The sequence below is a fragment of the Fusarium phalaenopsidis genome (assembly GCF_050370095.1).
Source record: "Fusarium phalaenopsidis strain FUZ10S chromosome Unknown contig_32302, whole genome shotgun sequence".
Taxonomy (NCBI): Eukaryota; Fungi; Ascomycota; class Sordariomycetes; order Hypocreales; family Nectriaceae; genus Fusarium; species Fusarium phalaenopsidis.
In genome coordinates, this window is record NW_028145405.1 from 274,292 (window position 1) to 286,698 (window position 12,407).

Consider the following 12,407-nt stretch of genomic DNA (forward strand, 5'->3'; position numbering starts at 1 on the left):
GACAGCCTCTACTAAACGCAAGGGCCAATCTCATGATTCCGTGCAACAACCCGAGAAAAGCAGAGCCACCGCACGCCCTACAAAAAGGAGCAGGACAGCAGCATCACCATCCACTACCTTGAACCAGCCTCCCTCTCAGCCTCTTTCAGTCTTTGTTGTGGGCAGCGGCGAGTGCGGTGAGCTCGGTCTAGGACCTCAAATCACAGAAACTCATCGTCCCCGGTTAAACCCCTTCCTCGACCCCAATGACTCTTCATCAAAATTCAAGGTTGTCCAGCTGTCTTGTGGTGGCATGCACACTGTCGCCTTGACAGCAGACGGAAAAATCGTTACATGGGGCGTAAACGACAACTACGCTCTGGGAAGAGACACTGACTGGGATGGCGTGATGAAAGATGTAGACACTAGCTCAGGTAGCGAAGATGAGGCAGAGCTGAATCCTTATGAGTCAACTCCTACAGCAGTATCTTTCCCTTATGAGATACGATTTACACAAGTTGCCGCTGGTGATAGCTGCAGCTTTGCCCTCACAGAAGACGGCCGCGTCTGGGGCTGGGGCACATTCCGCGTGAGTATCCTCACTATCACCAGTTCACCTTACTAACTCAGCCCAGGACGGCTCAGGGCACGAGCAATTTGGCTACGACAGCAACGGCAAATTCATAAAATGTCAGAAAATTCCCATCCAAATCCGCGGCATCAACAACATCACCCAAATAACCTGCGGCGCAAATCACATCCTAGCTCTAGACTCCTCAGGAAAAGTCTGGGGCTGGGGCTCCCACGAACAAAACCAGCTCGGCCGACGTCTCTTTGGTCGACACACAGAACATCTAAAACCGCGTCTCGTCGAGGTATGCCGCGGAAAGGCCAAGTACATCGCCTCGGGAGAGTACCACGCCTTTGCCATCGATCACAAGGATGACGTCTGGGCTTGGGGACTCAACAGCTTTGGCGAGGCGGGTTATGCTGATGGTGCTGGGAGCGACTCGGCTCTTTTACCGTATCCCATGAAGATCCGTGATCTCTGCGGTAGAGGTGTTACTTTAATCGACGGCGGCGCTCACCACTCGGCAGCAGTAACAGCAACAGGCGAATGTCTAGTATGGGGTCGAATAGACGGCGGCCAACTCGGCATATCCTTCACACCCGCCCAACTCCAAGACCCAGAGCTAATCCGTCACGACGAACGAAACAAGCCTCGCATCTGTCTCCGTCCAACACAAGTCCCCCACGTCGGCAAGATGGTCCACGTCGCGTGTGGTACAGACCACACAATCTTTATCAACAAGATGTGGAAGGCGTATGCGACGGGTATAAACTCGTCCGGCCAGCTCGGGCTTGGTTCGGACGACGATGTCGATGTGGCACGCGAGGTGCGGAGTAAAGACCTAAAGGGGACGAGGTTGAGTTGGGCGGGAGCCGGGGGGCAGTTTTCGGTCGTTGCCGGCAGGTCATAAACATCTCCTCGGCAACATGCTGCGTGGTTTCCGGGACAAAGGTAGACTTGGACGGAACGCTGAATTAGGACTTGTAAAGCTCGTCACTACAGGTTCCGCAGAGACTGCTCGGGACGTTGCGACGTGATACAAGAGGTTGGATAGGCGAAGCCATCGACACCGGCAAGTTTGCACGGGTGTCAGTAGGCGAGTTGCCTCAAGAATCTACATTGAGTTGACCATTCAGAGTATATAACTACAGTAGTGAACAATAGATCGGTTATCTCTGCACATGAGTATGTGAGCTGGCCTCATGGCACTCATCAACCTCTCCTCATCAGTGATCCATCACGTCACACACCAACAGTTGTGAATCCCCTCACCCAACCGTGCCCCAACCTTAACGCGCCTCGGAACAAGTCCGTTACTCACAGTCCCACTCTCACAACAAAATTCACAACCACAAAATACCACCTCATAACCCAAATCGCCATTCTCTAGTCACACATTCACGTTCACCCTCAATTGACTCACACGCCGAAAACCCCACCTACATAACCAATCCCCTTTCCCCTCACTTCACAACCTCAACTTTCACTCATCCACAAACAAACATGGCCTACAACGTCCTCGTAACAGGCTCATCCGGCCACCTCGGCACAGCCCTCATGCTCTCCCTCCCCACGATGGGCTTCACACCCTTCGGCATCGACATCCTCCCGTCAGAAAACACCAACCACGTCGTCTCCATCACCGACAGGTCCGCCGTGTCGTCCATCCTCGCAGAGAATCCGATCCGCCATGTTCTTCATGCCGCGACGCTGCACAAGCCTCACGTGGAGAGCCACTCCAAGCAGGACTTTGTCGACACAAACATCACGGGGACGCTTGTGCTCCTCGAGGAGGCCGCCAAGCTTGGTCCCCAGATTGAGAGTTTCATCTTCTTCAGCACCACGAGCACCTTTGGCGCAGCTCTGAGTCCCAAGCCCGGTCTGGCAGCTGCATGGATCGATGAGACCGTGGTCCCCATCCCCAAGAACATATACGGTGCCACAAAGGTCGCCGCCGAAGACCTCTGCTTCCTCATCCAGAAACAAACCGGCATGCCTGTCCTTGTCTTACGCACGAGCCGCTTCTTCCCGGAACAAGACGACGACGAAGATCGCAGAGCAGCACTTGACGATGACAACCTCAAAGTCCTGGAGCTGGCCTACCGCAGATGCGACATTGAAGACATTGTCCGAGCTGCAGTCTGCGGGATGTCCAAGGCAAAGACACTGCAATTCAAAAAGTACATCATCAGTGCACCACCACCCTTCACAAACGATCCCGAAACTCTCCAAAAGCTCGACAACAACCCAGAAGAGGTTTTCAAGGCCGTCGCACCAGGCTGCGAGCAAGTCTTCAAAAACAAGGGCTGGGGCTATCTAAAGCGCATCGACAGAGTGTACGACTCGAGCAAGGCAGTAGAGGAACTGGGATGGAAACCAGAGTACACCTTCAGCAAGGTGGTTGAACTGATCAGGGAGGGAAAGGAGTGGAAGAGCGCGTTGACGGCCAAGGTTGGAAAGAGGGGATATCACGCCGAGAGCCATGGGGTGTATACCACACGATGAGAGGCACGTAGGAGTACGAGGTTAGACAAGAGCGACATAGAAAAGAGACACTTGCAGCACCTTGCTTCCATCACTATCGCATGATAAAATGAGGAGACGAAACACATGTACTCTTTGTCCTCAACAACACAGTTCCGAATATCCGGTTATATACTACAAGTACAAGACGGCAGCAACCCTACTCTATCTAACAGGGGGTATCTACTATAAAAATTCCTATCTACCTCAGCCAAACTTGATACCAGAGTTGGGGTTCCAAGTCCCAGGAGCCGGAGGCTGTCCAGAGCCTCCAGCAGGTCCACCAAACTTGATACCCATTCCCGGATTCCACATGGCGCCCATTGGAGCTTGTTGAGGTTGAACCGGTCGGGGCTGCTGCATCGTCTCTCCGGCCCATGACTGTATGCTTGCCTCGGCAGGACTTTGCACAGGCTGGGGAGGTGGAGGAGAAGCGTATGAGCGTGCAGGCTCTGGAGGAGCATATGAGTGTGCTGGCTCTTGGTGAGGAGGAGGAGCGTAGTGAGCGGGCTCCTGATGAGGAGGCATCGGGCTTTGAACCGGAGTCGGCTTGTGAGAAATGTTCAAACTCGACAACGGCGGCATGTTGATTTCCCTGTCAACGTCAGTTAGTATTGATCCAACACTCTCTTCTTTTGCAACATACTCTTCCAAAGCCCTCGCTTCCATCCTCCGCTGCGCAACCCACCCCACGATAACATCGCGGAACCCAGGCCCAACAATCTTGTTAAGATCGTTATAGAACTTGCGCCCGACCTCAAGGTTGTTGACAATCTCCTTGTACTTAAAGTAGGCATTGTCCAGCTTCTGCAGCGCCATCTCTCGCTCTCGGTTGCCGCGTTCTCCCATCTGTCTCTTCTGCGACTCAAACTCTCGGTTGATGCGCTGGATGTCGGCGAGAATACGCTCCTGGTCCTGTGCTTCCTTGTCGATGGCTTCTATCTCGGGCTCATACAGCTTGTCGAGTCTCTTGTCAAAGAACTCTTCAAAGTGAGCTGGGACAAGTACCGTCGTGGGGTACGATCGCTCCAGTCGGGCTGCCTCCTTGAGAATATCGGGCTTGATATCATCGCGACGGGCATTCTCCCGAAGATTCTCGACCTTTTTGCGACGTCGGCTCTCGAGACGAAGGACATCGTTGTATGCTCCGCGGAGTCTTCCGATAACTGGCTTCAGCGTCTCCGGAATGTCCACCCGACGGCTGGAAGGCACAGAATCCATCAGATCCCGATCGGGTCCTGATAGCATAGCCAGCAAGTCCTGGATAGCCGCAAACTTGTCCCTAACCATTGCGTCGCTGCTACCGCTGGTCTCAAAGTAACCCTCGATTTCAGCAGCGTGCTGCCACAGTTGCGAACCCTGGGGATCTTGCCTGCTCTCAGGCCGTATCCAACGATCTGTTCCAAACCTCATTCGAAGTCGCTGGTCCTCTTCTTCCTCTGAGGCCAACGCTCTCTTGCCTTCTTCGAAGATGGCGAGATCCCCTGAGCGCAGCTTATCAATATCGGCAAAGCTCTTGTGTACTCTACCAATGGCATCAGCTTGCCTAATCTCCTCTGCATGCTGCACCAAACTGGGAGGCAAGCCCAATGGCTTCTCAAGAGCTTGCAAAGAACCAGGAAGACCAAGAGACGCCAACAACTCATGAAGCTTTTCGGTAAGCGTCTCGAGCTCCTGGATGATATTCTGACTGACCATACGGTCTCGTCGCTCCTCGTAAATCGAAATGGCAACGTGTACGGAAAACGGTACAAGGCGAGAGAACAGTGCCGGCCCAAACTCGGCGCGGTCGCCAAAGTATTCGTATGGGTTGGCCACTTGGGGCGGCACTCGAGCCACGGCCATGTTGGCGCGATCGAGGATCTTGAGCTCCGACTTGGGAGGGACGGCGACTATTCAGGTTAGCTGAGAACTCGAGCCTGCAGAGGTCACTTACTGAGGTAGATGACATCGTTGTCCTTCTCGGCTCTCTTCAGATCCTCCTCTACCTTTCGCTTGAGCCCACTAAGGTCATCAACGACTACCTTGCCGAGAAATCCGCTTTTGGCCTCCTTAATGCCCTCTGTCACGCAGGATACGGCATCCCTCAGTCTCGCAACCTCCTCTCCGTATTTCCTCTTCTCGAGACAATCGCACGCAGCTCGGTACTGCGCAGCGGCGGCAAAGTGATGGTGCTTGGCGCTCATGTGGTGTATCCAAGCGCTGCTAATAGCCTCGCTCTGCATAGCGGCCTCGCCAGAGAGGTTGTATAGATCCGAGACGCGAGCGGCCAGCTTAGCAATTGAAGCATCCTTGTAGCCGTCCATAACAGCTTTCTGCCAGAAGCACTCCTGACTCTGCGCGAGCAGCAGCTGGATTAGAGACTCGAGGGTGTCGTGGTCCATGTCCTCGGGAGGGTCGGACATTCGAAGCTCGGGGAGGATCTCGGTCTGCATGTGGGTGAGAACGCCCGCGGCCATGGAGAAGTAGTTGGCCGCAGATTTAAGACCCTCGGTGTTCCCGCGGGGTGTATTGAGGGCGAGCTGGGAGTAGAGGGAGGCGAGGTTGTAGAGGATGTTCATGAGTTCGTACTTGAGGTTGTTTCGGACCATGGGACGTTCGGTGTTGTAGCCCAGAGCAGGATACCAGGAGAATTCCGCTCCAATCTACACTCTCATTAGTCACCTCCTCCTCTTACAACCATACCGTACTCACGTCTATGGGAAACTTGCCGCCAACCCACACGAGCTGGGCAGCATACGTCTGCAGCTTCTTGATACCGCTAGGGTGCGGTTCCCGGACGTTGACCGCATCACGACGAAGCGTATCAATGACCTCAAGGTCATGCTTAAACATGTCCGGGTGCTGGTCATATTTGGTGTTGATGTACTGTCGTATCGTCGAGGCCAGGGAAAGGTGTGTCGACTTGCGAAAGGGGAGCGCAAGGATGTTGCTAAGCTGGTGTAAGTAGGCAGAGCTGGTTAATAGAAAACAGAGTTACTCACGACGCCATATTGATCTTCACAAGCCAGAGCTCGCAGGTTTTGGAGCTCAGTAGCTTGATTCAAACAGCTTCACCAAAGTCAGGTTCGACTTGTAAAGGCTGCGATGACTTCATCCAGCCCAAAAACATGGAGGCCGCCACGTTGGAGGGGCAATGACGAGGTGGGGTGTGGCTCGTTTTTGATGACTAAGCCTTGAAGTCGTCCAAGTACCCTACAGACTTGATCATAATCAACATGTCAACTACGGATCAAAGACTGATTCCTAAAGAAAGGATTTGGGTTACTTTTAATAATGTTGGCGGTTTATCATATGTGCCTTGAGTGGCTCTTAAAACATACATGTGTCTGCAATCACATCCGGAGGCTTATGTAGCTAGAACTCGGAGTCAATTTATTAGGTACTCAAAGAAAGCATCATCAAATCCTCCAATTGCTTCAACGTGGTATCTCATAACTCATACTTGTCATAACTTTAGCGGTACTTCACATCACCAACACCGGGGTGGTGCGTTCCATCATCCTTGTAGGCCGGCGGCTGTCCGCTTCCACTCGCCGCCTCGGTACCCAAAGCTCCGGACGCCACCGGAGCCGAAGGATCGGCGCCAGGGGCTCCGAATGTCGGGCTGGTCGGGGATGCTCCATCCTTGCTCTGCTTGACCTTGAGAGATCCAACCTCGGCTCCCTTCAAAGTCTCGAGCAGGTTTCGTGCTCCCGCAGGCCACATGCCATTGGGTCCCTGACGGGGCACCTCACCCTTGATGATCTTGTCGACAGACACTCTCTCACCAAAGAATGCAGCATTGGCGTCCTTGCGCTCAACCACGACAGTACCATCAACCTGGACACCAGCGTAGAATCCACGCGACTTGACGTAGGAAAAGACAGGCTTGAAGGCGCTGGCGCTGAGGCTGCGACGATGGCTCTTCTTATCCTTCTCAGGCTTCAAATTCTGGTTGCTCTCGGCTGGTTCGGGAGGAGGCTGGGCCGATGGCTCTCCTTCCTTGCCCTCCTTCGACTTTCGTCCTTCACGACCTTCCATGGCAGTGCCAAACTCAACAGCGCCTCCAGCTCCATAAGGACCTGCGACGACGGCCAAGTCACTACCAAGGGCGACGCGCGTGTTGGCAAAGGCAGCCAGTGCCTCTCGGCTGTTGATGACACAGACACAATCATAAATGTCGAGGCCGACCAAGAAACCGGCTCCGACAGAGTGTACCTGGATACCCGAAGGGGGGCCCCATGATCCATCAGGAAGACGGGCAATCAGGATACCAGAGCCGGTCGCGCCAGAAAAGTTGAATCCAGCACGGAGGGTGGTGAAGATGGCAAGACCAACAGCCTTGGCAATGACCTTGGGTGGGATAGTGACAATGACACGGCTCTTGGGCTTCTGCTTGGTAGGATCGATGATGGAGTCGTTGGTCTCAGTGGCCTTGGGGTCGGTCGAGGTGGGCACCGGGCTTGCACCGGGGTCGGCATAGACACCGTTTTCTAAAAGACATGAGCGTGTATCATTACGAGATGGTACGGAGAACTTACTGCAGAAAGACTTGAGAATCGAAGCTGCCTTGTCACACTCCTTGTCAAGTGTCTCCGGGAGGAAGCTTTGGCTGCCGAGCTTATGCGCCAAGCTGTTGATGGGAGCAGCGGCCTTGATGCCAAGCTGGCTAAAGCGCTCACTCCAACCATGCTTCTTGTGGTGCTCCTCAGGAGGCACAAAGGTCGATGTATTGCCTGCTCCAACCTCGTGCTCTGGAATTGGCGCCTCTTGATGTTGATGCGTAGGCTCGTTGGTGGGAGGAGGTGCAAAGACGGGCTGGGCGGGGTTGTACTGAGGGATGTTGTAGTTCTGTTGAGCCGGCTGAGGGTTGGCAGGGTTCGCATCGAGGGGGTTTGGGTGAGGTGCTAATCCCTGCTGCTGCTGCGCAGGAGGAGGTCCAGGAGGAGGAGGGGGGAAGTATTGCTGCTGTTCTCCTCCAGCAGCTTGTGGCGGAGGAGGGAACTGTTGCTGCTGCTGATCTGCCGCTACAGGAGGAGGCGGGAAGTATGGCTGCTGCGTAGGCTCAGATCGACTTCCCTCCGTCTGCTGTCCCTCCGGAACAATCTTTGGCTTCTCATCCTTTGGAAGCTCAGCACCTCCCTGTTCATAAGCTGGAGGAGCGGCAGACTCGGTATGAGGTGGGGGACCGGGCGGAGGAGGGGGGAACTGCTGCTGTTCGTCCGCGAGAGGCAGCAGGCCAGAACCGTACTGCTCGCCCGAAGGCTGATTCAGGGGGGCCTTTTCGGGGTTCGACATTAGATTTGAGGGTATTTTCGGGTTCCTGTCGTTGGAGATGGAGGAGCGAGGCTATGATCGTGGTCTGATGGCGGGGTAGCTCTGTCTTACAAGCGTACGAGCTGTGTTGGCAGTGCTTAACAAGTCTGAAAGAACCAACACCAGGGAGATGCAGAGCAGAACCCTTTAATAGCTGTCAATTCTGAAAGAGGCCTCGTAATCTGGAGAACAGAGTGGCGCGAAATATAAAGTGAAACAGGTTCGTTCATCAGTCGCGACAGCTTGGCTGTTGATGTCATCAGTGTGGCTGACGTGCATGATTGCGACGATGAGCTGCTCAGGGTCCAGCACAGCCACATTCTTGGCGTTTGTGTATGAGGGAGCCAATCTTGGCCTCAACTGATTGAGGATTGTTGAGAACAATAGTTGTAAGCAATGAGACGAATAGACTTGTTTATAGCTGACAGCTGCTACTAAATATTATCATGTTTCATCGTTTCTGTGCTGATATAATCATTCCCGATACAATCCCCGATGTCTCGGATCCCGAAGTCAGACATGGTCAGCCGAAAGGGCTTAATACCCGAAGCGGCCTACAATATTAAACTTGGAACCTACAAACTCGGCTTCACTCATAAACACCAATACTCCTCTATAAACCAGCAGCGAGATTAAACAATGACGCAAACACAATCCAGGCTCAACGCCGAAGATACCCTCCACCTCCCCCGCGTCCTGTGCCTCCACGGCGGTGGTGTCAACGCCGAAGTCTTTGAGCTGCAGTGCCGAGCCATCATTTCCCGGCTAAGCACCTCCCTCCGCCTCGTCTTCATGCAAGCACCCTTCATATCAGCTCCTCACCCTCAAATCGTCAGCGTCTACGGTGACTACGGTCCTTTTCGACGCTGGCTCCGCTGGCAGCCCGACCACCCGGAGATTGAGCCCGAGGCCGCAGCGGGGGAGATCCGCTACCAGTGCCGACGGGCTATGGAGGATGACCCGGGGACGGGGGAGTGGGTCGGCGTGCTGGGCTTCTCACAGGGCGCCAAGATTGCTGCCAGCTTATTGTGGACGCAGCAGCAGGTGACAGCCAAGTTCGGAGCGGCAGAGTCACTGACGCACTTCAAGTTTGGAGTGCTCATGGCTGGGAGAGCGCCTCTGATCATGCTTGATCATCGCCTTCAGGAGACGCCTCATATTGTTGACGCAGCACTTTTAAGCTCCGAGTTTACTGACTGGCCCGAGACCAACGAGGGCGACCATGTGTTGAGCATTCCGACTCTGCATGTCCATGGCCTACGAGACCCAGGAACAGAACAGCATCAGGTCTTGATGAACAAGTACTGCCAGACTGGTACGACAAGATTGGTTGAGTGGGACGGTGGTCATCGAATACCCATCAAGACGCATGATGTGGAAGCTGTGGTTGAAAAGATCTTGGAGCTTGCAAAAGAGACGCGGGTAACCGATGAACTACCCAATTGATGGTGCCGACAACGGTGCGGAAGGAATTCCTGTTTTCTCTAGATGGCATGCGGTTGTTAATGATGGAGTTGATCATGCAAAGGCGTTTGGACATTCTACAAAGACCAAGAGTTACAGAATAACACATAAATGCCAGTCACCCCTTTCAATTAGAAGACCTGTTTATATGCTTCATATAGAGCATCTTTAACGAGAAACTCAGCACTGATAACCAGATATTGACAAAGAGGGAGAGTCACCACCACGCAAACACTTCATCGCCATTAACAATCCGTCGACAGAACCCAATTGACAACCCCGGAGTCAGAACTCATTTGCACATCCAGTCTGCATTTCAAAACTTCTAATTAAAGATTACGCTAGTTCTAGCCAGTGTCCTCAGTGTGGTTCCATTCCATTCCGTTTCCTCTATCCCCATATCTAAAATGGCCTTCGTCCAATTCCTTCCCCAGTTATACTCTTTTTTTATTTGGTAGGTCGTCGGAATGGATGGGCCCCTGTGGTCAACACATACTCATCCAGGCTCACCAAATCAGGAGGCGAAAAGATGAGGTAAAAGTACTTGAGCGTCTCACCAAGCCAGAAACTCTGCACACCTGTCAGTATCATATCCATCACTCGAAAAACAGGTTTACTTACCTCCATAGAGTCGGTCTGCTTCGTCTCGACAGAAATAATATCCTCAACAGCAGCATTACCATGCTCCGTCGTAGTAAACCGCTTAATAGCCTCAAACATCTCCCACGCCATATCCTGCCACTTGGAGTCTCCCGTGAGCCTGTACATGATAAAAATACTCTCCACGGCCTCGGAACGCAGCAGGTACCGGGGATCGCGGACGTGGCGGAAACCGGGCGGGATGGGCTCTCCCTCGGGTGCCCAGGCCTCTTCGTCGTAGTCGCAGGGTTCAAGGGTGGGACACTCTTCGAGGCGGAAGATTTCGGGCATTATTCCTGTTGCAAAGGATTTAAAGGCCCAGTGGCATCCAAGGGCGAGTTTCTCGCCGAGCTTGACGTGCTCTTCGTTGTCGAGGAGCTTACCACCTAGGGCAAACATACCTCCCGCGAAGCAGGTAAGGTGTTGAGTCTCAGGGATGAACTCAGCCTTTCCCTCAACATGAATCTCACCCACCAACAAGACATCGTCCTGGTTCGGCACCTTGGGTCGATACAGCAGCTTGTCAGCCACAACCTTCGTAGCCATGCGGTACATCCTCTCATAGTTCCGATCAAGTCCACCAAGCAGGGCATGCATCTTGATGAGGTGCTCATACATGGAGTCGGCCAGCGCTCCGAGAGTAAAAGTGTTGTCCTCGGCGACCTGGTGCTCAAAGTTGAGGTAGATGGGCCACATGCCAGGCAGCTTGGTCGAGTTCTGCACCCTGCTGAGGAACTGGGTGACTCGGTCGGTTGCATCGTAAAACTTGGAGTCTCCAGTCAACTGCGACAGGCGAGTAAACTCCATAGCCAAGGACGCCGGCGCTGCAGAAGGATCATGGTTTCCAGCGATTTGGGTGCCGTTCTCGGCTTCGGCAAAGTCAAGCCAGAGAGTAGGAATGCGGTTCGGCGTATCAAAGGCGACGTAAAGCATCTCTCCAAGCTCAGTAGCCTTCTTCAACAAGGCTTCCTGGCCACTCAACTCATAAGCTCCAAGCAAACCTCCGAGATGGCGGGTGGTCAACTTGAAAACGTCGACGGCTCCGTCCCGCCTCTCACCCCAGTTGAGAGTAGCGGCAGCATTGGCAGCCTCTTCAAACTCCTCACGAAGATCCATGATCCAGAGCGTATCCAACGAATCAACCAATGTGGCAGCCCATCCGCCAAAGCTATCCCTCCACTGCGCCGACACAGGCATGAGCTCGTCTCTCATCCACGCATGCTGTCTATACGCGGACCAGCCTCGCAAAAACTCATCCCGGACAGCATCCCTCCTCTTCTCAGCATCCTTATTGAAACTAAACTTGTGTTTCTCAGCTTGCACTTGTGGAAGCTTCTGGGCGACGCCCTGAGGAAGAGGCTTGACAGCGATGGGAGGATGCTGCAGCTGCAGCGAGGACCAATCAACAGTGCTGGCGACGAACTCGGTCGGGGTCTGTACGGGAGGCGGAGTGGGACGAGGAGGGAGAGATGGAGGAGGGCTCAGGGTGGTGAGCTGAGGACCCGAGACCAGAAGGAGATGGAGGAACAAGAAGATTCCTACGACGGCGGCTATGGAGAGAGCGCGCAACGGTATAGCCCGTAGTGTCGACGGTCGAAACATTATAGTTAGTAAAAAGACCCCCCAAACAAAGTAAAATGAGCGAAAGAATGGATAAAGGGAAGAATGAAGAAAGAGAAGCTCGTAAAGATCCCTTCCAGAATTTGATCCCTCTCTCTCTCTTCCCCTTGTTCCCCATATAACATCCGACAGCCCCGTTTCAGGTCGAAGAAAATATACAGTGCACAGCACATGCGATCGAAGCCAAAAATAGTACCCTGACTTATACGATATCGACAGCCAACAGCGGGCGAATGGCAAGGGTTGTGGTGGAAACGGTAATGGCTGATAATATGGGGATCACCTTTCGACTGCGGGTCCAGGGCCTGAGATT

The 12,407-nt window shown here is 53.6% G+C and overlaps 5 protein-coding genes across 5 annotated transcripts; 2 read left to right on the forward strand and 3 right to left on the reverse strand.

The window, feature by feature from the left end:
* Nucleotides 1-118: 118 nt before the first annotated feature.
* Nucleotides 119-3,055, forward strand: LRP88_07467 (uncharacterized protein; the record flags this gene model as incomplete). Its single annotated transcript, XM_083243997.1, has 3 exons — nucleotides 119-572; nucleotides 625-1,110; nucleotides 2,079-3,055. 3 exons carry the CDS (start codon nucleotides 119-121, stop codon nucleotides 3,053-3,055), a joined length of 1,917 nt encoding a protein of 638 aa, XP_083098491.1.
* A 225-nt stretch (nucleotides 3,056-3,280) lies between these two features.
* On the reverse strand, nucleotides 3,281-6,065 carry LRP88_07468 (BRO1-like domain-containing protein; the record flags this gene model as incomplete). Its single annotated transcript, XM_083243998.1, has 5 exons — nucleotides 3,281-3,668; nucleotides 3,720-4,948; nucleotides 5,023-5,718; nucleotides 5,768-6,005; nucleotides 6,058-6,065. The coding sequence occupies 5 exons, from the start codon at nucleotides 6,063-6,065 to the stop codon at nucleotides 3,281-3,283; spliced, it is 2,559 nt and encodes an 852-aa protein (XP_083098492.1).
* Nucleotides 6,066-6,529: 464 nt separating this feature from the next.
* On the reverse strand, nucleotides 6,530-8,353 carry LRP88_07469 (uncharacterized protein; the record flags this gene model as incomplete). Its single annotated transcript, XM_083243999.1, has 2 exons — nucleotides 6,530-7,548; nucleotides 7,597-8,353. The coding sequence occupies 2 exons, from the start codon at nucleotides 8,351-8,353 to the stop codon at nucleotides 6,530-6,532; spliced, it is 1,776 nt and encodes a 591-aa protein (XP_083098493.1).
* A 513-nt stretch (nucleotides 8,354-8,866) lies between these two features.
* On the forward strand, nucleotides 8,867-9,817 carry LRP88_07470 (serine hydrolase-domain-containing protein; the record flags this gene model as incomplete). The annotated part of the gene is made up of 2 exons (XM_083244000.1): nucleotides 8,867-8,883; nucleotides 9,031-9,817. The coding sequence occupies 2 exons, from the start codon at nucleotides 8,867-8,869 to the stop codon at nucleotides 9,815-9,817; spliced, it is 804 nt and encodes a 267-aa protein (XP_083098494.1).
* Nucleotides 9,818-10,282: 465 nt separating this feature from the next.
* Nucleotides 10,283-12,076, reverse strand: LRP88_07471 (glycoside hydrolase; the record flags this gene model as incomplete). Its single annotated transcript, XM_083244001.1, has 2 exons — nucleotides 10,283-10,405; nucleotides 10,457-12,076. The coding sequence occupies 2 exons, from the start codon at nucleotides 12,074-12,076 to the stop codon at nucleotides 10,283-10,285; spliced, it is 1,743 nt and encodes a 580-aa protein (XP_083098495.1).
* Between the last annotated feature and the right edge of the window lie 331 nt (nucleotides 12,077-12,407).